The following is a 26,401-nucleotide window of genomic DNA, read 5'->3' as shown; positions in this document are numbered from 1 at the left end:
GACTTGGGGGGAAAAAAACTACTTGCCAACTAAGAGAATCTGGTACTCCCTCCTCAGAATCTAATCCCATCATACATGGCACAAAACATATTAGAGGAAATAAAAATGTCACTTATACCGGAAATACAGCACCTTTCTCTATTTCCATAAGGCCTCCCACTTTGCCCTTTATTTACACACCACACAGTACCTGCTTTCATCTACTCCTTTACTTCTCCTTTTATTTCCTTTCCAGCTGACCTGACCCAGATGCTCCCACAGAGTCTGTAGGGTTATGTATAGAGTAACAGATCACTAAGAACCTAACCAGAACTAATTTTTGTCCTGTTATGTTTTAAAGTATTTTTTTAAAATTCAACTGTTCTGCATCCAGGAAGATACCAGTGCATGAAAGCCACTGTTGACTAACCTGTCCCAAACTTGCTGAAGGGGTGTTTGGGATTCCCTGTAGCCTTTTCCAACTGGAAGAGTCTCCAGGCATCATTCATCACATTCTTCTCATGTTCTGAATCAACCGCATTCACTTCTCGGTCTTTGCAACTCTCATCAAACAAAGGACACAGGAAAAATTGTGCAAATCTATGGGTGTGAAACATAATTCAACAGCGGTTATTGCCTTTAAGAGAGGTCTTTTTTATTTTTTAAAAAGTATTTTTATTTATTTATGCATACAAGAACTGGGGTATGAACCAGAGGTGTGGAGGTGGGCTGGGAAGTGAAAGAATTCACCAGAGACAGCAAAACAGGTGGACAGACTGAAATGCAGTAGATCCTGAGGAAGCAGCAGCAAGACAGGAGAGGTCTGCTGCACCATGTGAGTCAGTTCACTGGCTGGCTGGGCTTCAAACTTATGCTGCAATGGCTGCCAATAGCAGTGCTGAGAGTTTAATCCCTGAGCCACCAGACAGGCCCTTTAAGAATGGTTTTTTAAAAGATATGTCTGAAACTTAATATGTAGGAAATATATAAATTCTGCAGATCAGAAAAAAACTACAATTACTACAAAGAAAAAAGGATTATAAAGTAAGTACTAAGACAGCAGAAAAATGTAACTAATATGGACATATAAAACCTCATAACTAAATCTATGCAAAGATGTTGAATGATCAGTGAAAATAAAGACCTCTGGTTCTAACATCAATTTCCACATTTATTTCACACCAAGCAATTCTCCAACATCAGGTTGGGTAGCCAATATAATATGCCTCAATTCTGACACTATTTATATGGAGACAGCATCAGAGACCACAATGTTAAGAGCCCAGTTCTGCAAGATTGCCACTCTACTTCCCCACTTGCGAATCTCAAGTGTAGGTTGTCACCTGCCTTTGACCAACCAATTGTGGACTGGAGGTACCCACGATCTCCTTCTCAGGTTAAATTAATTTGTTAGAGTAGCTCTCAAGGCAGAAAAACATCATATTCATTGTATATTTATTGCAAAAGAATACAAGTCAGGAGTAGTAGGATGGAAGAGCTGCTTGTGGGGATATAGCTTTTATGCTATCTGAGAATATACATGACCCTTTCCCCAAATCTCCACGTTCATCAATTTGGAAGTTCCTAGAATGCAGTCTTTTTAGGATTTCAGGGAGGCTTCATTCCAAAGGCAAGACTGATTAAGTCATTGACCATAGGTCAAAGAATTCGTCTCTATACCCTTTCCCATCTTTAAATGTTCTGGGAGTAGGAATCCAAGCTTCAACCTTCCAGTTACAAGGCTGGTTTCCGGGTAACAGGCGCCATCCACAAATAGGGGTAGTTTATGGGCCACTAATTAACATAACAAAAGGCAACTTTATTCTACTGCTTTAGGAAATTTCCAAGAGTTTTGGGAGTTAACAAGCCAGCATTAGGACAAAGACCAAATATTGCTTTCTTTTTATAAATCACAATATCACAAGATGGAAAAAATCCATGGCAAGCTTATAGGCACAGCAGCGATCTAAGGTTTGCATATCTATGAAAATTTGGCATATCTATGAAAATCCTTGTTATATATGGAGTTAATTTCCCCTCAAAAAGGGGGAAAAGGCAGGTGACAGCTCTTAGGCAAATCAATTTAAATGTATAGTCTTGGGTATTTTAGGACAAACTAAGTGATCCAACTTTAGTTTTATTTGAGTATATTTTTTCTGTTTATGGAGAAAAACTAATTGGTAGGAAAAAAACTGAAGTAAAAAAATCTGACACAGTAGACTGACTAAAGCCAATAATTGTGGGCTTACTAACAGATTTGTAAAATCATAATAAGTGGCGCTCCCACAAATAACACGGCATGCAGCAACAACAAAAGCACCCAGCATGTTTTTCTTGAGGTTATCTTTAGTAGTGCCCAAATTTAGCAAAGATACCCTTAGTAATCAATCAAGTCTCTTATACCCAGTTACAATTTAAATCATAATTTCACCTAAATCATAATTCCTAAGAAACATTCAATCCCATCTTTTAAAAACAAGATCCAGGGGAGAGATACGACTGGAGACTCTGTCTGAATGGGACTGCTATTCCTGGACATGTGAACATACTAGTAATTCCATCTCACAGTCTAGTTGTTAAAGAGGCTGTTATCATTATTTGCTATTTATTTTAAGCACAAAATGAATACAATACTGTGATAAGTAGTTTATACATGTCAATCCAAAGATAAATTATTTGGAGTTCATAATAAAGATATATGGAAACAGATATTTCTATCCCACTATATTCATGCTGAAAAGTGTCTAATAGCTCTACATGCCACAACTAGACAGGTCCCATGAAGGGTCAGGATTATGTTACAGTATTGTGAATTTTTTTCAAAGACGCTCTTGTAAACATGCATTAACATAAAACCTCCAAAACTCTGAGCCAAGTAACAGACATCTTTCATCACACAAAATCTACTATATGAACAGCTGTTGTAGTATTTGTAAAGCAGGAAATTAAATTCAGTGTATGATTGCAGGAACTCATTAGTTGAAGTCTTCTGGAAATACATATGAAAGATGATTAGACCTCCAATTTGTTGCTTCAAAGATTGAAACATAGCTAGAATAAGAAACAGGCTATATGATCTAGCCATGAATCCTGAACCCATGCTTTGTCCCATCAGTGCCTTTCATTAATAAATAAACTCAAACTATTAGGCTTATAAAAATATGTGGCTATTATTAATACAAATAAGCAAATAAAGCTGAAAATTTCTAAAACTGTTTTTCAAATTTCCTTACAGACCCATCATAAGCTTCAGAATTACATCTTCTTGATAACAAAGAAAATTATAAATATTTACTCAAAAAAAGTGAGACACTTTGAATAATGAATTTTAAAAAATCAGAAATTATTAGCTGTATAGAAAATTGACCACGATGGAGTTTGCGCCAAAAAAAACAAAAAAACAAAAAAACTTCCACAAAATGTTTCCAGCACTGAAACAGCAAGTCAAAACATTCTGTATATATTGAGTATACCTGAGAATCAGATTAAGAATAGGTTCTAGCACTCTCAAGAGTGTATCTGAAAGGCAATCCATGACATTGTTACAGTTATTCTTTATCACGTGCTTTACATGTAATACCAGTTAGAAAGGGATGGGCTGGTGAGAATTTTATAAGTCAATAAAATAATTCATAGGTCTGAAGGCTGGTTTAAAATCATGCCACTATTTTTCCTCAATCACATAGTAAATAGATTATATCAGTCATTTTTTTCCTTTTTGTAAAACACAGGAAGGAAAAGTTACTTGTTAAAATACCTTTTGTTAAATTATAACGCTATGAACATATCTTTTAAAATAATAAGTGATAAGTGTACCAAGTAGGACAGTTGATAGGGTATTTAGCATTACCTGTCTAGGGCACCTTCTAGGTGCTCATGGGAAACATCAAAATAATAATTAGTATGTTCTCCACTAGTAAAGGCATTTGAACTTCCAGCATGCTCACTAAGAAACTGGCTATATTCATTTTCTTTAGGGTATTTCTTTGTTCCCAAAAATAGCATATGTTCACAAAAATGACTTAAGCCAGCAATATTCGGGGGATCTGACAATGAACCTGAAAGAAAAGAAAAGTGTATGTAATAAATCACTTATTTTCATGTTAAAAACAATCAAGTACAGGTAAATTATAGATGATTTGGAACTTCTATTAGCAAGACAACTCCAACAATATAAGCAGGGTAAGTAAGTTAAGCATAGGCTGACCTAAAATGGTATTATTTAGATTCTTGCTCCAGCTTTTCATATTAATTAATTGGTAACCTTCAGATTACTTAACCTCTCTGGACATTTGTTTCCACAAACATCACACTGAAGGAAAAGAAAGAGTTGAATTCATTGTACTAACAGCTGTCTAGTGCATTAGAAAACTAATGGTCATCAACTAAAAACTAATTAGCACTATTTAAAATAGTAGTTCTTATGAAGAACTATCCAGTTCTTATATTTTTTGTAGGAGAAAATACAGCATAGCGCTAAGAGCACAGATTTGGGAGTTAGCAGCTCTAATAGCTGTGAAACTGTGCAAATGCCTTTTCTAACTTGTCTTAGTTATTTTCTATATATACCTAAATTAGATATTTGTAAAGCACAGAGCACTGTGCTTAGCAATAATTATTTGTTCAACATACGATAGCTATTACTTGATTTCTTCAATTCTAAGATACCACTTATTAAACAAAAAACTCTTCTGATAGGAAAATATAAACACACCTCACTAAATGTACATACTGATAAGAAGCAACCTGATTAAAGTAGCATTAAATGTGGAAGAAATATGTACACAACAATCTAGGAAATATGGTATTTCCTAGCATGAAAACATTAAAACTGTTACTGAAAAGGATGGAAATTAATTTCCTTGCTGCTAACTCACCTGTGCTGAGAGCTTAACAAGATGTCCTTGGTAAATTTAAGATTATTTGACATAGACAACTGTAATTTATAAGGTTACTGTACAAAGTAAGATACAATAAACCTGTTACTACCAGGTCTTGATTTGCACAGATATGGAGTATACCAACAATTTCAACATTATATCAGTGGCAATTAACAAAGCTTAGTTCATGATTTTAAATTGTACCTATGTGTACATCAAGTGCTGCTGAAGACTTATCCGTGGTGGGATCACTGATGAGAAGTACTTTGATACCATTGGCCAGCTCTAGACCACGATATTCTCGTTTGTCTTCAGGAGATTTGACAATGTGATTTTCCAGTCTCTTGATAGCCATATTATTCATTTTGCTGTAAGTATTCTTTTGAAAACTAAAAAGAAAAAAAAAATTAACTGTTGAACTGCAACTGCTTTTCTTCTTTTAAACAAAAAGTAACATCAAATAAACCCACCAAATAAATACATCATCAGATAAAAGTATCTAGAAGAAACTTTTTATAGCCTATTTATTACTTATTGTATGTAATAATTAAATATAACTACTCTCTCTTCTACCTCATTCTTTCAGAGGAATACTAACAATATTGCTTTCATGGAGCAATATTTGTATCTAGGAGAACATATGGATGGGGATTTGAAACAGGCTCATGAATTCGTGAATGAGTTGTCTTAGAATAGAGTTTTCAATTATCAATAGCTGCTTCCCTATTTTGGAGTTATCTGCTACAATAAGTGAAGTGAGAGATTATCTGCAAACTATTACTAAGGCAGCTAAAACAATGTTCAACCTATTATTATTCAAACTTAGAAGTCCTGGGTATGATATACACATGCCCAAAACACAGGAAATTCCAATAAGGAACAATCCGGTGAAGTCCTAATACAAAATAATAGACTTGGGCTGTCCTATTAGGGCAGCAAAAGAACAACAAACAAGGCAGCAATAAAAGCAAACAAAAAGCTGGAAGTACCCCAATAATTTTTATAATTATGGTAAGGAGTTAAACAGTCCAGTATGGAGGGTCTCCAAAAAATTAAAAATAGAACTACCAGTTCACCTAGTAATACCATTTCTGGAGCAGAAACAGTCCAGTATGGAGGGTCTCCAAAAAATTAAAAATAGAACTACCAGTTCACCTAGTAATACCATTTCTGGATATTATCAAAAAACTAGTTGGAAAAGATATATGGCTTCCCCTTACCCCCATTCACTGGAGCATTATTTACAATGGCCCAGATAGAGAAACACCCCATGTATATGACTATAGATGAATGGATTATGCACATGAGTGGATATATTCACAAGGGAATATTATCTAGTCATAAAAGGATGAAATCTTGCCATCTGTGACAATGTGGATGGCACTGAGGATATTACAGTTAGAGAAACAAATCAGAAGGAGAATGACAACCATATGATTTTCCCCATTTGTGGAATATAAAGAAAACAAGAGCATTAGAACAAAGAAAACAAAACAATGCTTTAGTCTCTAAAAACAGAATGTGGTTACCAGCAAGGAAAAGGAGGAGAGGGAATAGGTAGAGAGAAGTGACTGGCTGCTTGTAAGTGAAGATTGGACATTTGGCAGTAGGGGTGATGTGATATATACAGTTATTGAGGTGAAAAACTATATACCTGAAATCTAAACAGTGCTGTAAACTAATGTTATCTCGATAAAAAATAAAAAACCCTAGAGATTAAGGGAAGGAAAAAAATCCACTTTGCTTTCATAATAATTTCTTCTCTAAAATATTCTTTAACTATCCTTCTCAGTAATAACTGATAAACCAAAGAGGTTTGCTGCTTTTAAGACTGTGTCCTAGATTTTCTTTTGAAAAGGATGGTTTCAATATTAAAGATTAGTATTATAGTTCATAATAAATGTAAAATCCTAATTTTTAAAAATTTCATAGTCCTATAGCACAAGTAGTCTTGCACTGTTTATACTAAAAATAATTATTTGAAAAACAAGGCATGAACATTTTATACTAAAATTTGGGGGATTTAAGGTCACCACTGGAAAATTCAGAAGCAATCTGGAAGTAAGAAGTTATTAGTAACAAATACTTTCTACTTCATTAGTCATTAGCCAAAACTTCAATGTTAAAGAGAGAAAAGTATTTTGAGTACAAAATTTTAAAATACAGTGTTTTGTGATTAAAAGAAATCTCACAGAAAATGGACTAAGACTCCAAAGAGGGGCATAGGAATAATAATCCTGGTTAAGGTATTTCTTATAGGACAGTCTGGGCTGCAGCAAATGCCTTCAGTAAACAATTGGTTTAAAAAACCTTGATGTGGGTTCCATATAAATTACTGTTTGTTTTTAAAAATCAGTTCCAATACAGCAGCAACATTAAAATTAAATAGGCCACAAGAGAGCCTCCATTGAGACTTTAGCAAAAAGGGCAGAGTTGAAAGAAAGCCTGGTGTACACCACAGGGAATGTCTAAGCTCCTCCCTGCAAGGCTGTACTGGAGGAAGGAAGGAAAAAGGTTCTAGTGAAAAAGTTTACTAAGTAGTAGCAAAATCCAAAAGTTGTCTTGGTTCCAGTACCATTTTTTATGTCCAAATCCCACTACGAGGCTTGTCTCAGCAGGTTTGATTTAGAGGAACCAAGAATTACAATTGATTAAAATGTAATAGTGATGATGATGGAACTCTAAAATTCTACTGCCTGGTGTACAACGGTAGTAGGGAGATGAAATGAGCTTGCTTTAGTAGGACAAATTGTCTTATTCTGCGGGAAGTGAAAAATTCATTAAAATTAAGACCTTCAAGTATATTCTGTAATATATTTTCAGGGTTCAATTTCTCTTGTGCAGATTTTCATTTTCTTAGATTAAAAAATATGATCAGGCATAGATATAACTTGCTTAGATATCAAAGCTATTACTGATTAATATCCCTGATGTGGCTGAGTAAAGAGACAAAATTATTCCTTATGTCAAAGATAAAAATTAGAGCAACTACTTTTAGACAATTTGTACATGAGATCAATCAAGGACAGCTATACATTTCCAAATTGGTAATGCTCCAAAATCAAACATGACTTCCTGGGCAAATAAAAACCAAAAACAACAACAACAAAAAACCACCACAAAACCAAAATAAAAACAAAACAGAAGCAACATTTTCAAACAAGATCCATCCCCAGCAATCTATTTTCACTAAGCATACATAATCTCATTTACCTAAAGTGTATCTATCATGTTCCACAACAGCTTAATTCTCACCTGCCAAACTGCAGGAAATGATCCCAACTCTTCCTCCTCTGATGAATTCATCAACAGATTGCCTCTCTCTGTATTTATACTTGAGATCACATGTCTATTCAGCTCAGCTCCCTCATTAGCATAAAGCCTTCAAGGATAATTTTATTTATTACAAATTTTCTCTAATAAGAACCAGAGTTAGCAGACAAAAATGCTGATTTTCAGATGACAAGCTAGTGCTAACTCAAATGTTTTCCCAGACATCCATTTGATATTTTTAACCTGTCAAAAATCAAAATCTCAGGAGCAATTTTAAAGTACTTTTCAATTTTAGACACAGTCTCCTACATTGGAAACTTTATAACAAGGCAATGAGCTGTCAGTGTTCTGCATTCTGATATATTGGACAGATGCTTAATAACTACAGAATATTTTGTAATTTTGTTCAGAATTTAAAATGACTAAAATCACCAAAAGGAAAAGCTAGAAGAGTCAGTGGATGTTATTTAATCCTTTGTTCTTCTTGGACTAGCACAACTGGCTTGTCCTTGGAGCTAGTTAAAAATGCAAAATACAAGAAACCACTAGAGTCCTAAGGAGACAGAATCTGCATTTTAACTAGGTCCTCAGAAGGGCTTGTCCCTCATCTTACTTACATAAGGAAATTACAGTGCAGGGAGCTTACATCACTTATCCCAGACAACATAGCAGAAAATCAGTCTTAAAACTCACCTCTTAATTCTCAGTCCTATGTCTACCCTAGTACCCTATATCCAAATATTTAAGGAGACCTACTATAGTTTGGATGCTGTGTCACTACAAAAGATTAGTTGACCAGAGCCCTTATTCTGAAGGAATCAGACTGATCTTTTTAAGCCTGATGACAAAGCTGTCCCTAGTATGCTATGGGACTACTGAAACAGAGAAACCTAACTCTGTCCAGGAGGACAGAGAGCAAACAAGGTGAGTGGAAGCACACCAAGTAAAAGACTGGAACACCTGAGGTGAAGGACTGGTGGTGAGAAAAAAATGAGGCATACAGTAGAAAAACAAGAGTGTGGTATTACTGGAACTACAACCAGAACTTCCAATGTAAGATCATGGATTTTCATCTGGCTATGTAAAGGCCTAAATTGTAGGTTTGCAAAAATAAACTCTCAAATTGGTCATTTTCAAATTCCCATGCCAAGAAATTTGTATGCAAATAATCTTTTATTCAGATGACCTATTACATACAGCCTTTCATCTAAGCTGGGAAATTTTACTTTGCCTTTTGTTCCCAACCCACCACCATGGCCATGGATATACTTAAACCTGATCCATTTCTAATTTCCAAATGGATGACCTATAAACTGAACAGATGAATAATCATGCTAATCATCAAATTAAAAACCCAAACCTCCCTTCTGTGGAATCCATCCACCCACTGCTAAAACTATAGGTGGAAGTTGAGGCTTACCTATGACACTCTTGAATGTGGAGGAGGCACCCAGAAAAAAAAATGCCTGGAATTAGAACCATGCCACAAACATCCTGTCTTCCCACCAGAAGGCAGCGGTAAGTAAGCAAGCAGTGGCAGGAAACTTAGGGAGCTTCACTGTGTTAATATAGTTTAAGACCAAATATACCTAGATATTTTTTCATGTTACCAGACCTAAAAAATAACATGTCTTACAATCATGAGACATATTCTTCATCAGCTGTGGGCATCAGTTTACCTCATTTCATATACCAGCTAGAACAAGTAGATATAACTAAATTCATCATTAAACCTTATTTTCCCACAATGAGCTATTTTACCTTTGTTCTAGGCAGAGTATCAGCTGTTCTAATTCTGGCCCTCTGGAAAGGAATTTACTATGAAAAAAATGAATCCTTAAATAAGTAAGGGTGGTTGCAATGTAAAGGAAGGAATACTACAGAAGTATCATCTTAGAGATAAGTGCTTTCACAAGTTTTGTTTTAACTTTACTACATATATGTAACAATGGTTGTTCACTCCAAAAGCTAAACCTAGAACATTTCATAGAGATTTTAGGAAGGTTTAAGCAAATGAACAAAACATCCATTTTTTTCTCTCAGCACACAGTTCACTACAGAAGGTCTCTTAAAGTTGTGGTTTTGGGAGCCAAGGGTGTTTCAAAGTTTGCTTTTTGCACAAGTAGCCTTCAACTATTAGGAAATATGAGACAAAAGTCACCAAACACTCCCATGTTTTAAAATGTCACATGCTTTATAAACTGCCCATTTAATCATACTTTTGTCCCTAAATGCTGGGTAAGAGCAACTGTTGATGAACATTCTCCTTAACCCCAGAAGAGGAAACAAAAGCTCAGTGACTAAATGACTTGCCCAAGGGCATTCACACAACCAAGGCAAAGTTGTGGCAAAGTTGGAGCCACAGAGAAGGAAGAAGCGTGGGAAGGGGTGGGACAGAAGGTGGTGCTAAGACAATCATATATTGTTTTCTTCCCAGCTCCTAGTTACCATCCCACAATCCTTCTCTGACCCCATTCCCTTTGCTTATAATCCAAAATAACAAAACAACAAGGGAACAAAATTAAAATAGGTCAAAATAAATGCTTTAGTTTTTTACTCCTTCCTCTCCATAAGAAACTAACAGGCAGAAGAAGAAGCTTGGAAGAATGCTTCTAATCTGTCAACTGAGTGCCTGGACTGAAACTATATTATCTCATTATTCTCTGCTGATAAAAAGGCAAAAGGCTGGTAGGATTAAATGAACAGCAGATTTAAAGAAGAGTGTACAGAACTGTCTCATGCATTGAAGGATATGTGAAAATAATTACTACCGCAAACATAAATAGGTAAATTGTTTTTCATTAAGTCATTAAGTCATGGGAACAAGAGAAAAATCATATAATTATCTTTGTAGATGCAGAAAAACTATTTACCTAACTTCAACAGTCATTCTTACCTTTAAAAAATAAGTCAGCAAACTAGAAATAGAAGGGAGAAAATTCCTTCATTTGAAAACAAATCTATAAACAACTATAGCAGATATCATACTGAATGGTAATATAGTACAAACACCCTAGCTCCCCACTCTCATGAACAGGATGCCATTATCATCCTTATATTCATTATTTTACTGGTATCTCTAACCAGTCTAACTGCAAGAAAAAGAAAACACATAAAGATGAGAAAGGAAAGGGATGTTAGGGGAAGCTAACATTATTCTCAGGCAACATGATCATGTATATGGAAATATCCCAAGAATCTACCAACAACTTCCATTTCTAGGGAGGAGATAATAGATCAGAGCAAACTGTCTGTGCTTCAATAACTAGACAAAAACATGATAAATTACAGAATTACATTTTCACAGATGTTGGAGAGTTGTGAAGGCAATGAGGGCTGGATGCACTGAAATTCCAGAGAGAGGAGAAACCCCTAAAGTGAATGGATGAGCATCACCTCTTTTCTTCTCTGGTGTTATTTGCCAATTCTGGGAACAGACTGAAGATCATGTTTGGCCCAAGCAGAAGGCCTTTCCTCAATGAAAGGAAATGTGAGAGTTGGTGGGTAAATGAGCTTGATGTGACAGATTAAAGTTCCAAGATATACAAACTCATAGCTGATTTTTGCCACAGCAGATTTTCTGAGACACCACCAGAATGGCTTACTAGAATGGCTGAAGGAAGATAGAAAAATACCAAGTAAATGATAAGGTATAAGGCAATCTAAATTCTCATATACTACTGACAGAAATTGGCATACCATTTTAAAAATCAGCATAAAGTATATGCTGAAACTGACAACATATCATTTCATAAATTAGATATACTCAAAAGCATTTATATTTTTATAATAATACTACTTATAATAGCCACTATAAGTCCATTAACAGGGATAAGATAAAGAAACTGATATAGTCAGTCACGCAATGGGATAGTATACATCAATAAAAACGAATAAATCTAGAACAAAGTATAATTATGAGTATAAATCTCACTAACATAAAGTTGAATGAAAGAAACTAGATGGAAAAAAGTAAACACTGAATCCTTCCATTTATACTAAGTGTAAGAACTAGGACAGTGAACATCCATGCAGAAAGAAACAGCAATTAGAAAGAAATATAAGGGGTCCATCTGGGGTACTACTACTGAGCTCATTATACAGGTATACTTAGTTTGTGAAAATTCATCAATATGAACACTTACAAGTGAAACATTCTTTGGTTTTCGAAAATACCATAAAACATGAAAAAGAAGAGCAGGGAAAAAGATACATGAATTACTCAAGGATAATTCCTACCAAAAGTCATCCTGGAAATAGCACCATTTGGATAGTGGGAAATAATTATCCTTATCAAACCGGTACTAAATTAAGAAATTTCACTAAGAAATAATAATCCAATTAAAGTGATAATTATCAAAACCTTTTTTGGTGTGTCCTGAGATAGTTATTTCTGTTGATGTCATCTTGGCCACAACAAATAGAAGGTCCATGTGAATACGGCCAACTTAATTAATAATAAAGCATGTTAGAATTTTTAACTCGTCTTTATTGACTATGTAGGACTTGAAAATGAGTTTTTAGTAATTACTTTAGATCTCAGTTAAGATTTAAAAATAAAACTTGAGGGCCTTCCTGGTGGTGCAGGGGTTAAAGGCTCAGCACTATCAAGCCAACACCAGCTATTTCATCATGAGTTCCATGCCCCACCAGGAAATTGAACCCCAAGGTACAGCAAACTTCTGTCTGGCCTATTGTCCCCCTCAGCAGTGCACTTCAACAGACCTGCCTGTTCTGCTCCCTAGTCTGTGTCTGGTGAATCTTCTCACCCCTGCACCTCTGGCCTACATCCCAATTCTTACTTTTTTTTCCAGTTCTTATTTTTAAATATTTGTTTATTCATACAAGAATGGGGGTGTAGGCCAGAGGTGTGGGGTAGGGGTGCAGGTAAGATAGGCTTCACCAGAGACAAAGTATACACTCCAGTTCCTGTATGCATAAATAAATAAAAATAAACCTTTAAAATAAAATGAAACTTGGCATGTCCAGGACCAGTTACAAATAACAAGCATTAATTTAATCCAAATAAAAGAAAAATGATTAAACTTTAAATAAATTCCCCCTCAACAATTTATATCAAACAACAACTTAAATCCAGGATTTGAATTAGACAAATTATTTATTTTAAAACAAAACCACATAGGGCTCTCCCTGGTGGCGCAGCGGGTTAAAGCGCTGCACTAAGAAGCTTAAGCCACTTCTGCAAGAGTTTGATCCCCGCCTGCCCTGGAGGAGATCCACATGGCGTGGCAGACCTCTCCTGGCCCGCCCGCTGCTCTCCTCAGCAGTGTCCTTCCTGTGAACTGCCTGTTCTGCTCCCTGCTCTGTCTCTGGTGAATCCTCTCACCCACCGCATCTCTGACCAGTTTTGTATGAGTAAATAAATAAATAGATAAATAGATAAATAAATAAATAAATAAATAAATAAATAAAACAAAACCATAAAGCTAACACTGCTTCAAACTCTGAATTAATTTTAAATATGGGTCATCTTCCTGAAAGATGCTCCATGATCCCAGAACAACATCTACAGTTCAATGATTTCTGCCATGGTTTCCAAAAATTAATTCAAATCATAAGCTAAGAAGTGCTCTCACCCTATAACTAATTTTCTCAAGTCAGCCCTCTAAGGAAAGCTAACAATAAACATTCATAATCTGTATGAGTGGTGCATTTCCCATTTGAGGGCTAAGTTGTACTCATATGTACACCATGGTTCTGAAAGAAAGAATGTTGCCCTCTTCAGACAATGCTTATACAGAAAGCTTGACCAGCACTCTGCCTTAATCTGGTTCTCCATGCCAGCACAGACCTATTGACCACTTCCAGCAAACTGGATGAACAATATATAAACTCAGATTTTTCAAATGCTGCTCAGATCTTGGGTACCACTGAATTCTTCTGGTCAAACTGAGAAATATGTATTATTATTATTGAGAACTGGGGTGTAGGACAGAAGTGTGGTGGATGAGAGGATTCATGAGAGTGAGGAGTAGAACAAGCAGATCTACTGAAATACAGTGAGGGGGGGTTGGGGGGGAGAGGGAGGAGACAGAAAAGGTCGCTGCAGCCTGTGGGTTAGCTCCTTGGCTGAAGATCAAACTCATGCCATAGTGGCTGGTGATAGCCTGATAGTGCTGAGGCTTTTGAACCACATAGCAGTTTTGCCAGTCAAGAGTCACATGAAGCATTTATATGGGCCCATTATATTAACAGAGGTAACTACAGTTGCATCAAATTAGGGTAAACTTTGTAGAGTTTCTCTGTAAAATCAACTTGACCAAAACACAATATATAGTACATAGTAGGCACTCACAAAAGGTAACTTTATCTTATAATCATCATTATTATAAAGCTGATCAAATTTAACAGAGACAAAAAAGTTACAATTACTTTTTAAAAGTTATAAAATTACCATGGTACTAGGGGAGTAGGATGTAAAAAGTGTCTCAATCACCATGTTACTATTATTATTCTCAATACATACTCATGCAAATTCCAATTGCATATTATCATCTCCAGAGGTCAATAACATTAACTGGACAGGCTGGTAATAGGAAAATAATTCATAAGGCTACCAGAAAAACAGGTAAATAGTTATCCCTTTATAATGGCTACCAAGTCACTCTATCAGCAGTTCTAAATAAGTAACGATTTTGGTGCCCAAGCTAACTTTTTGCAATGGGTCACATCTGAAGGGTGCTACCTGCAAGCAGTGAATAGAGGCCAGGAAGACTGCTAAGCATATCTTAATGCACAGGATAATCCCACAACAGATACTTCTTCAACCCAAAATGTCAATAGTGCCAAAGATGAAAAGATCCTAGATTTTATAGTTCAAACTTTGGCAGCTAAAAATAATCAAGGAGAATCACTGCAATCAAATACTACCCACTTAAATAAACCAAAATGCAAACAGGTATTTATATTAAACTACTATCTATTTACTTATTTGAAAAAAAATCTAAACAAAAAAGGTGAAATGAAGAGGGGGGTTAAAACTGATAGTGAAGGAGAAACTAAAAGGGTTTCCAGAAGCCTTGTCTAGATATGTAATCTAGTACACAAGGGTGTCTGCCTTAAGAAAGGAGCACAGCCAAATCCTTACTGAATGTTCTGTATCTTGCACCAAACAAACTCTTTATAAACACTGTATCTTCAACAAATCTAGATTCTATCATTCCCATTTTTCCTGGATGGAGAAGTTAACCCCACAAAAGGTATTTCATTAGGGTAACACAGGTATTAAATAGAAGCAGAATTCAAACCCAAGTTTTCAGACACCAAATCACATGCCCTTAACTACTCCAAGAAGCAAAAAAATTTTACTCATAGAGACTAAATCTCTGGAAGGATACTCAGAACTGCTGAGTGTAGTTATACAGAGATAGAAAACTACTAGATGACCTTTGTACTTTAAAGAATAGTCCAGAAAGGCTCTTCAAAAAGATAAAACTTAATGAACTTGAATGTATCAGGATCTCCTTACTAAGTTTTTAAGTCTAAAGTGAACTTTTTTTTTTGTTAACTTGGATCACCTATCTATATCATGTTATAACAGGGCTAATTAATAAAGAAAAAAATCTAGACTCCATTTCCATTCATTGATGCTGACAACCTGTTTCACTTAAACTAACTAGCTTATTGGGTCAATTTCCAAAAGAATTTTTTAAGTAGTTTGTGATGTGAGATGAAAGTTTTAAGCAATCATTGGAACAGAAATCAGAGTCCAATTCCAGAACCTAGTTTCTTACTCAATTGCTGACCCAAAGTGGCTTGGCCCAATACTGCTTCTTTTGTTTCTTTCTACACAGTCCTCACTTAATGTAATCAGTAGAGTTCTAAAATGCAGCTCTAACTAGAAACAAATTGTAAGGAAACCAAGTATTCAAATAACATCATTTTGTTAATGTCAGCTAGGATTCTTTACCCCCCCTCAAGAATAAAAAAATTAAAGCAATTAAGAAATGAAACATTAAGTCTATTTTTAACAATAAAGAAATTAAACACTAAGTCTATTTTTAAAGTCAAGTAATGTTGATTCACAATACTGTATATGATTCAAAGGTACTGGATCATACCTTTTCAGATGTATGTTACTACATCACACCCACTACCAAATCACCCACAATCATCCACAATAATCCTATGGGCCCCTCCACACCTGCTTTCCATCCTCCCCTTCTGGCAGCCTTAAGTCTGCAGTTAGACTTTTAGGATTTGTTACTGGTTTGGTTTTGGAAACAACTAAGGACCCGCTGTTTAGTGGGATAAGGATTATTAAATACTATAGGATATGGGTAGCTTAGAAAGTAACTATCCAGACTCTCCTTTTTACCACAAGATGCTACTTTGCTGGGCTTCCCTGGGAGTGCAAGGGGTTAAGTCTCAGCACTATCAGGATATATATACAGCCACTGCAGCATGAATTTGATCCCCAACCAGGGAGTTAAGCTTACATGGTGCAGCATATTGTCTCACCCACTGCTCCCCTCAGCAGTGTATCTCAGTAGATCTCCACACAGTCTCTGGTGAATCATCTCACATATCCCCGTTACAGGACAGGGAGAGAGGGGCACCACTGAAGCCCCAAACCTGCCTGCTCTAAGTGGGTTCTGCCATCCGCCGCATTAAGACAAAACATATAAAACTTTAATAAAAAGGGACTTCAATACAGTGAGTATACAATACGGAAGACAAAGAATATAATGTCTAAATCAAACACCTGAAGCTACCCATCCCCTCCTGGGCAAAAGTCAACCCAAAAGGGATTGGCCCAAAGCAAGGCCTGAAAGCCCTCCACAAGACTAAAGCACCTTCTGGCCAGGACCCATGGAAAAGGGTCAGAAATGGCCAGACAAATCTGGGAGGAAAAGAGCAAAATCAAAATTAATATAAACAGTGCCATAGTCACCTCCCTACAGGCCTCTCACCCACATCTGCCTTAACCAGTCCAGGGTCAAGAAACAAGCCCAGTTTCTTCATCACATGCTTGCTGCTCCATGTGGCTTCCTCAGGTCTCCTTCTTGTTCTCCATCCTGCTTTCTTCTTTTCTTCTCCTCCCTTTTCTCTCCTCAGCTCCACCCTCCTTCTGGGTGAGGCAGGGAACCTGGAACTTCCCTTTTTCCTAGGGACCAACCAGTTACACCCCCACCTCTGGCCTACACCCCAGCTCCTGTATGCATAAATAAATAATTTTAAAAGATGCAACTTTGTTTCTTTATTTTGATACAGACTTTAGAAAAGCTACCTTTCACTGACTGCATACAACTCTGATATTATAGCCAGCTATTCCAACCACAACCAGATATATAATATATGCAAAATACTCTGTCTTCATAGTTATGGCAGCATTATTACTGACCACATTCACTAAACACAATGATATGATACAGACATACACATTACATGCATTTCACATTTAATTCTCACTACAAACCTGTGAGGAAGTAGATATTACTAATGAACCCATGTTACTGATAACAAAACAGGCTTGAAGAGGGTAGCAGGTCACATAAAAGGCAATAACACCTTGGCTCCAAAATCCCAGTAGCAGCACAAAAATACTAATTTCTTGTTGTTGGTTTTTAAAAAAAAAAGTAAAAGGATGATTACATGACATTAAAGATGATATTAAAGCCAGGATTTTATTTTACTAGAAGACCAGCAGTAAGAAAAAGTGTGTGTGTGGTGGTGGGGAGGTTGGGTGGGGGGAATATACCAAAGGCTTTCCTAAGAAAAAAGACACAAACTATTTTATGGCTCCCTCTCCCCCCGCCATCCCAGGACCACTAAATAATGTTCTCAGTTTTGGGTGTTTGAAGTACTTTTTATTTCCTTTTTTATAATCACCAATATAATGACAAAAAAAAAAAAAACCCAAACACAACAGTTCTAGTTGTATACAAAGGGTTATTTTCAAAGTATAAGGAAATACAAATTACTTACATTGCACCCTCCAAGGATAAATATGTATTTATGGCATCTCCTTTTAGAAATGGTATTTATATAATACATATATTTTCCAGTATAAATAATTACAAATGTAAGTGCCCCAACCACTCTGTATTTAAATTTCCCCATTCATCACAATTATATTGGCTAATCCCTGAGGTTCTCAGACTGGCCAGCTCCAAAATTCTCATCTGGCTAAGCCATTTATTTATTAACTGTGTTTCCTTGAGCAAGCTAGCCTCTTGAGCCTCAATTTCCATACCACCCCCCCCCCCGCAAAGAAGATAACAATACCACTCTCCCAGAATTACTGTGATCATAAAACAAATAAGACAACATATGAAAAACTCATAAATACAACTTATAACACATAATAATCATTCAATAAATGTTAGCCACTAAACCTTTTATGCTTAACTTTAGCAGAAGCAGCGGAAGCTGCTTAGCCTGTTGGAGGCTCTGGACCCACTACTTCCTATCTTTAAGCAAAGGAAATTTAAGAAACTCAAATCCAAATAAACTCCTCTCAGAGCTACCAATCTACAGACTTGATCGTCACTTTGGTTCCCTTTCTGGGCATTTAAGGGCTGCACAGTCTTTCCATTTGCCCTCCAAATCACCTAATTTTCTAAGCTAGCTCTAAAGTGCCCAAAAGATTATCACAGTTTTACCACTGTACCTGACCAAGTTTTCTTGGCATGCTTTTAGCATACTAGCCACCAACCAGACAGGAACAACTTAGCTGGCTGTGCTTCCTTTTGCCTGAAGGTGAAACTCTCCACAAGTGATTTCCCTCCCTTGGTACGCCCTCCTAGTCTAGGCTCATCTCCACACTGAATCTCAAAGTCAGTGAGGACCAAGACATTAGATCTCTTTGCCGCCTCCATCTCTCACTATACCAAAGTTCTGACTCTTCTTTCATACTTTATCTTCTGCAGATACTTTCCTTTCCTTGTTATTTGCCCTACTTCTTTATCCTCCAATCTCTGCCTGTGCTTTCAATGACCAGAGTAATCCTCCATAAACAGAGGTTTCATGTCATTCTATTGCTAAAAAGATAAGAGGTTCTGTGCTTTCTATATGATAAATCTCCACTTATGAGTTTCCCTACTTGTGAATCTTGACTAGTACCATTTCTTGTACCTAAAATACTTCTCTCTCTTTTCTCTGTTCACCCAATTCCTTTCTCACAGTCCCATGAGGTGATTTCCATTGCCCGCTTTGCTGTGTTATTTATGCTTTTCCATATAATGTTCCTGCCCCCAAAATGAAGGGCTGCCAACATCCAGTTTGGCCAGAAGAAAATTTCCAGCCCAATGGAGTCCTAGGGCCTCCCAACCACAAGCAACAGCTTGGGCAGAATGATGGCCCTTTGTCACAAGTAGCAGCCTGTGAAGGGACTGGGAGGATGCCAGGCTGGCTGTGGTAGCAATATAATTCCAAACAGCAAGTCAACAGAGTGCAAATGTCCTTGGTTTGGCATTGCACCAGCACTACCATCATGCCCCTAAGATTTGGGGCAAGGTGATAGCCTGTTCATTTAAATTTTACATTTCAAAGACATTCACTCTAATCCTAGTTCTCTATGAAGCCTTCTGATCTCACTAGTAGAAGAGCATTCTAAGCAGAGGAAAAAAACTGAAAATAATCTGATCAAGAGCAAGTCAAGAAAGGAGACTAGGATGACTGAAAATAAGTGAAAGTGATTATTTTGAACCTGATCAGAAATGTGATGAGGCCAGATCCCAAAGGGCCTTTCTTCTGCTATTATATGAACTTTGTCTTTAAATCTAAACCAAATAGGGATCAACTGCAAGGATTAAGCATTCTCTAGCAAAGATATATGACTTGGATTTCAAAAAGGTCATGATGTCAGTGATAAGAACAGGTTATATTAAATGAGGCAACAGCAGAAGCAAGGAATCTGGTTAAGCAACTATTACAGTAATTTGAGTAAAAGAACATGATTTCTACCAGGGTGGTGGTATTGAGAAGTGGTCTGAATCTGGATGACCACTAATTGTATGAGGGGTATGAGAAGAAAGGAGTTAAGGATGACTCCAAGCTGTTGAATAGAGAATATCATTAACTCAGGAAAGACTGGAAGAGCAAGTTTTGAGGGAGAAGACCTGGAGATAGGTTTTGGACATGGCAATTTTAAAATAAATATTGGACATTCAAGGGAAAATGTTGAGTAGGAAGTATATTATCTAAATCTGAAATTCAGGGGACAGGTTCTGGCTACAGATATTTGTCAGAATATAGATCAGGTTGGTTTCCTAGAACTTCTGCAATGATGGCTATATCCTATATTCACATTGTCCTATATGACAGCTACATACTACATGACTTGAAATTGGCCAGTGTAATTGAGTAACTGAATTGTTATTTTAGTTTACATTTAAGTAAGCACATGCAGCTAGAGGTTACGTATTAGACAAAGCATATATAGACAGTATTTATTTATTTTTAAAGATTTATTTATTTATGCATACAAGAACTGGGGTACAGGCCAGATTTCTCCTGGAGGTGAGAAATCTTACCAGAGACAGAGTGGAAAGCAGAACAGGTAGATCCACCGAAATACACTACTGGGGAGAGCAGCAGTTGGGCCATGAGAGATCTGCTGTGCCACGTGGGTCATCTCTCTGGCTAGAGATCAAACTCGTGCTGCAGTGGCTGCAGAGAGCCTAGCTGTGCTGCACTTTAACCCACTGTGCCACCTCTAGGGAGGGCCCTAGACAGTATTTAAGGCAATATGATTGAATGAGAACACTAAATAAGTATAGGCAAAGAAGATATCCAAAGACTGGGCACTGGGTACAAAGACAAGGATTATTTGTGACAGGGAAAAAAAATACAATAAAAAAGTGACATAATAGTCTCATATGTCAACATAAACTCACATCTACACAATGAACCTGTAAAAAAGTACCTTGTAAAAAAATTTCCAAGGGTCAAAGCAGACAAAACAACATTCTGTTTAAGGCTATATTCAGATTGCTAATGCTATAAATCAAGAGAATTATTATCCAAATATATAACATTACCTCCTCAGGGGAAGGAGAGGGTTCCAACCTGGTTTCAAAGTCACCAGGAATGTTCTATTTCCTAAATTAGATAATGGGTATTACGGTACTTTGTTATACTTACATAATGCTAAATAGTTAAAGGAATAAAAGATAAAAAACAGGCAGGATACAGCTGTCAAATGGATGTTTCAGAATGTCCTTAAATCATCAACTTCAAGAAAACAAAGGGCAATTGTGGGACATGTATAAGGTCTAAAAAGGACAGATTTAGTCATGTAAAGAGATGAAGAAAAGGGCATTTTAGAATTAGAAATGAGCAAAGCATGAACAAAAGACAGTAAATTGGTGAGTCTGTTCAGAGAAAATTAAAGTTAGGTTGAGAAGTCAGGGAAGGGCCAATCTACAATATACTTAAATTCTGGGTCAAGAAGTCTAAACTTCATCTTAAAATAGCGCAAAAACGTAGGTAATGTCTAAGCAAGACAAAGGCACGGGGAAAGTAGTATAATAGAATTAATGTGATGGGACCAGTTATTAGGAAGAGGCTAAAAAAGTCAGCTATAAAATTTGGAAATGTGAGAAATCTGAAATAATGATTATGCTCTGAACTACAAGGTGGCAAAGATTAAGTTTACTCTAACAATTTTGGAATGGAAAACACAAAATAGTTTGATCTTGGGACCTGGTAGGGAAAAAAGGGAGATTCAAAGATTACTCCAGTTTCCAGCTAAATTGAAAAAAAAAAAAGGTTAACACCAACATATACCAAAACTAGGAAAACTAGGAACATTAACAGAAAAAACTCGTTTTAAAGGGAAATCATTCATTCATTCATATGATAAACATGTCAGGAAGTTTGATACCTCCTACTTAAAGAATAATTAGAGTCTTACTTTTTTTGTGCCCTCCCTGGTGGCACAGTGAGTTAAAGCACAGCATCATGAAGCTACCCAAGGCCAATGCAGCATGAGTTCAAGTCTCAGCCAGAGAGGTGACCCATGTGGCAGACCTTTCCTGACCCACCCACTGCTCCCCTCAGCAGTATACTTCAGTCAGTGTGCTTGTTCTGCTTCCCACTCTGTCTCTGGTGAATCCTCTCAACCCCCACACCCAACCCCACACCTCTGGCCTGTACCCCAGATCTTGTGTGTATAAATAAATAAATCTTAAAAAAAAAAGTCCTACTTTTAAGTTACCTACTTTTAGTAGACAAGTGGAAATTATAGTTCTGGGGCCCTCCCTGGTGGTGCAACAGGTTAGGACATAGTACTGCAAGCTGGCCACAGCCACTTCAGTGCGAGTTTGATCTCCTGCCCCGGAAGTGACCCACATGGCACAGCAGTCCTCTCCGGACCTGCCTGCTGTTCCCCTCAGCAGTCTACTTGGTCGATTTGCCTGTTCCGCTCTCCTACTCTGTCTCTGGTGAATCCTCTCCACTCTGTCTCTGGTGAGTCCTCTCGCCACCCCTGTGCTCTGGCTTGTACCCCAGCTCTGTATGCATAAATAAATAAATCTTAAAAAAAAAAGAGAGAGAGACTGTAGTTTCTTTGGAGCTTTAACCCTGTAAGAATACTTTTCAAAGAATAAAGTATGGTTATAAAAACACTATGCTTTTTTTTTTTTTAATAAATTGAAAGAAGTACCAGAACACAAAGTGGAGATGTTTAGTAAATGATCAGAAGTTGTAAACGAGTGAAATTACCCACTATTTGACGGAAAGTTCCTTGAGGACAGAATTAACCACTGATTCTCTTGCATTCCTTATAATTGTAAATGATCATTACAGACAAAACATTCAAATAATGGCTGAATGAACAGACAAAGAGTGATAGCAGATCAAAAAACAAGTCAATTGGTAACATCCCACCAGGGGCTCCAGAACCCAATATACCTAGAGGACCTACCACTATGGGACAAAAGTACTTTAGCCTTGTCACCTTAGCTGAAAGGCAGGCTGATCCTTTGGGTTCATGTTTAGGAGATCTAAAATACCAACAGGGAAACAATTCTTTTTTTTTTTTTTTAATTTATTTATGCATACAGAATTGGAGTACAGGCCAGAGGTGCAAGGATGGTGAGACGATTCACCAGAGACAGAATAGGGAATAGAACAGGCAGATAGGGTATAGAACAGGCAGACTAGGGAATAGAATAGGCAGATCAATGAAATACACTGCTGAAGGGGGTAGTGGGCAAGTCACCACACCAGAGAGGTCTGCCACACCATGTGGGTCACCTCCCTGGCCAGGGATCGAACTTATGAAGTGGCTGTGTCTAGCTTCATAGTGCTGTACTTTAACCTGTTGAGCCACCAGGGAGGGCCCCATGAAACAATTCTTATAAGAACATATGCAAAGGCGGGGTATATGAACTGTATGGTAAAGAAAAAAATTAGAATTTTAGTGAACTTAATATAGTACATACGTGTGTTGATTTTTAATGATGCATATCTGAAATTTATGTTATAATGCAATATTACTCATTACTTATTAAAAAATTAAAGATTAAATAAAAAACAAAAACACTAAGCTTCTGTTTTCTCTACTACTCCCTGTGAGATTATCCCCAACCCTAAATTCCAAGGTAGACAGGCAGAATAACTTTGTACTGTGTATGGACTAGGTCAATGCTAATTAAAAACACTCAAGAGTATCCTGTCCTTTTAGATTATTAAAAAGCATTTTTTCTGGTTAAAAGTAGTTTAAAAGCTTTACTCTTAATAGTCCCACCTAGTATACCACTATTTCATAAGCATGTAAAACAGAGAAGCAAAGAAGAGCTACCTGCAAAGTAAGATGCTGATGCTTGGGGGTTTCAGCAGCCAGGAAATGGTCTATTACCTCCAAGTTCCTGCCAGAGCTCAAAAGCTTCATATAGTTCCAACTTATCCAATGTGGTCTGCAGAGGAGATAATGAGGCTGCTTTTTTAAATGAACTGATCTTATACAAATGTTTTATGACCGTTACTTTCTCAAGAGCAAAGAAATGTCCAAACACTGTAAGAGTTCAAAGCGCAAGCTCTGGCAGGAGAGAGAAATGGGTTAAATTCCAACTGTTCTATCAAACAGCAATATGACCATATATGTTAAACACATCCTTTCTACCATGCAGAATAGTGTTAATCACCTCCTTAAATCTGAATACATGAGGCAGCTTCAGACGTTGGTCCTCTCCTTCCTAAAGCTGTGCTCTGCGAGCTCTTAGGTTAGACCTGTATTTTCCTTAATAACTGCAGTCACAAAATTTTAAGGTAGTTTTCTAGGTGTTTATCTCATTCATTATGCTTTGAATCTCCTGAATTTCCCTCTCTGAGAGCAACTTTACCTTTGCTTTGGTTGTTCAATTTGTCATTGCTTCATCAGTGAAGATCAGTGTGAGAAACCATGGAGCAAATAGAATTATACAAAGGACATACAAATCTTTCAGTTGTATAAAATTGTTAAAATTGATGCTTTCTCTAAAAATCACAAATGCCATACACTGAAACAATTTGGAAGCAATAAATCTTGCTTATAAACATGAATTACAAGCAAAAGTGTGTTGATTTTTGATATGTTATAGAGGATTCTGTGGTGTAGTGGGAAAGAAAGAAGAAGGGAAAACAAGTTCCAAAGATTCCGCATTTGTTTTAGGCCTTCTTAGTACTATTACCACCATCTAATTCAAGTAGTAAAGATTAAGTCCTAACCCATTTCTCTGCCTCAGGTCTCTCTCCAACCACTTTACATCCAGTACAAACACCAAACTAATTTCCAAAACTGCTAGTTTCATCGGTTCATCTCCCAGCCCCCAGAACCTTAATGATTCCCTACCTATTCACAGAGGGAAAAGTCCCGCAAAAATTCAGGATCCAGGCTATTATTATTCTACTATTATAATAATGCCGGACCTGTTTTTGCCGAATTCCTCCCAATGGAAAGTCACCAGTGATCCAACTAGACTAATGCGCTCCCTGTTCCCCTCTACATCTATCCCTGCCCGCTCTCAACCCCTTCTGTCTTTCAAAGGCCAGCCCAGTCACCCTTCTCTATCTCTGCCCCACAATGTGTTTCTAAAGTACTCACGGCTCACTGCTCATCTCTGCTCAAATACATCTTTTTAGCTGGCTATACTCTCGTGGTATCTTAATCTTCTCCAACCAAATCAAAGTTCCTTGGAAAGAACACATATTTACATGCGGGAGAGGGGTGTCTATCACAGTGCCCTGCGCTTGGTAGATCTCAGATATAATCAAAACCAGAGGAAGGGTACAAATAAAAGTATGTTAAATAGAGCAAAACAACACTACCCACTTTTGCCAATTCCCTCCTATTCACAGTAAAGGGCACTCAACCTTTGCAAGAAAGGCTGAAGATTTTCAGTACATACAGAGCAGCAACATGGAGGGAGAACGCCACCGGATGGCAATAAATAAATAAAAGCTCTGCGCCCCTTTTCAGGTTTTTGCCATAATCTCTGCAACTGTGGGGAACTCACACAATCTCCGTTTTCTCGGGTATACAACAAGGGAGGCAATGTGATGGATATCAAGATATCTTTCGGCTCCCAAATTCTCCAGGATAGGAAGAAGATCCAACATTCCCCTGGTCACTACGGCTGTGGCAGGCAAACTTTTACAGTTTTCAAAGCAGACATTTCTAGACAGTACTGGAAACTCAGTCCCGGTAGGAAAAATCGGGGGTGGGGGCAGTTTGGGAGAAGAGGAGGGTAAGAAGCGGTCTCCCGGGACCGGGGCTCCTTTATTTACCCCATGGCCACAGTCCGCCGTGGGCTCCCGGCCCGCTCACCCGCAGGCTCCCCACAGCGGTGGGGACCGCACGGCGCCGGGGAGCGGGCCGGGGGGGGGGGGGGGGACTCTGTTCTCTTCTCCGGCGCCCGCTCTTGTGACACACGCCCCGTGACCCGAGGTCACAGCCACCCGACCGCCCTCACCGACCCCTCTCCCGGTCAGGCCCTCGCTGCCGCCCTGACGGGCCCCGCAGCGGCCTCGGCGGGGCCGTCCGGGCCCAGGCCGGCGGGACGGGTGGCGTGAGGGGCGGCGGCAGCGGCGGCTTTAAGTGCTGAATCACCACTTTGCAACCCGAGCTCTAAACCACCGTGACCCGTGGCCCGCGCGGCCGCGGGCGCCCGGCGCGCTTACCCCCAGCGGCGCTCCGGCGGGCAGGAGCGGAGGACCGAGCGGAAGGTGCTGGGCAGCGCGGGGTGCAGCAGCCACGCGAGCCGGTACCGCATACCCCAGCGCAGCCGCCAGGAGCACCGCGGACGCTTCCTTCTTACGCCGGG

The 26,401-nt window shown here is 37.9% G+C and overlaps 1 protein-coding gene across 1 annotated transcript in view; it reads right to left on the bottom strand.

The window, feature by feature from the left end:
* The window catches only part of IDE (insulin-degrading enzyme), a 72,909-nt gene extending 46,508 nt beyond the window's left edge, over positions 1–26,401 (bottom strand). The window contains exons 1-4 of the mRNA XM_004680627.1: positions 26,259–26,401; positions 5,064–5,248; positions 3,830–4,037; positions 410–579 (exon numbers count right to left, since the gene is read on the bottom strand). Of these exons, the coding sequence (XP_004680684.1) occupies positions 410–579; positions 3,830–4,037; positions 5,064–5,248; positions 26,259–26,350 (655 nt within the window). The 5' untranslated portion in view covers positions 26,351–26,401. The remainder of the gene's footprint in view (positions 1–409; positions 580–3,829; positions 4,038–5,063; positions 5,249–26,258) is intronic.

The sequence above is a fragment of the Condylura cristata genome, unplaced genomic scaffold, assembly GCF_000260355.1.
Source record: "Condylura cristata isolate star-nosed mole 26May11 unplaced genomic scaffold, ConCri1.0 scaffold00011, whole genome shotgun sequence".
Classification (NCBI taxonomy): Eukaryota; Metazoa; Chordata; class Mammalia; order Eulipotyphla; family Talpidae; genus Condylura; species Condylura cristata.
Note: the sequence above shows the minus strand (reverse complement) of the source record. Positions and strands in the feature narration are given on the sequence as shown.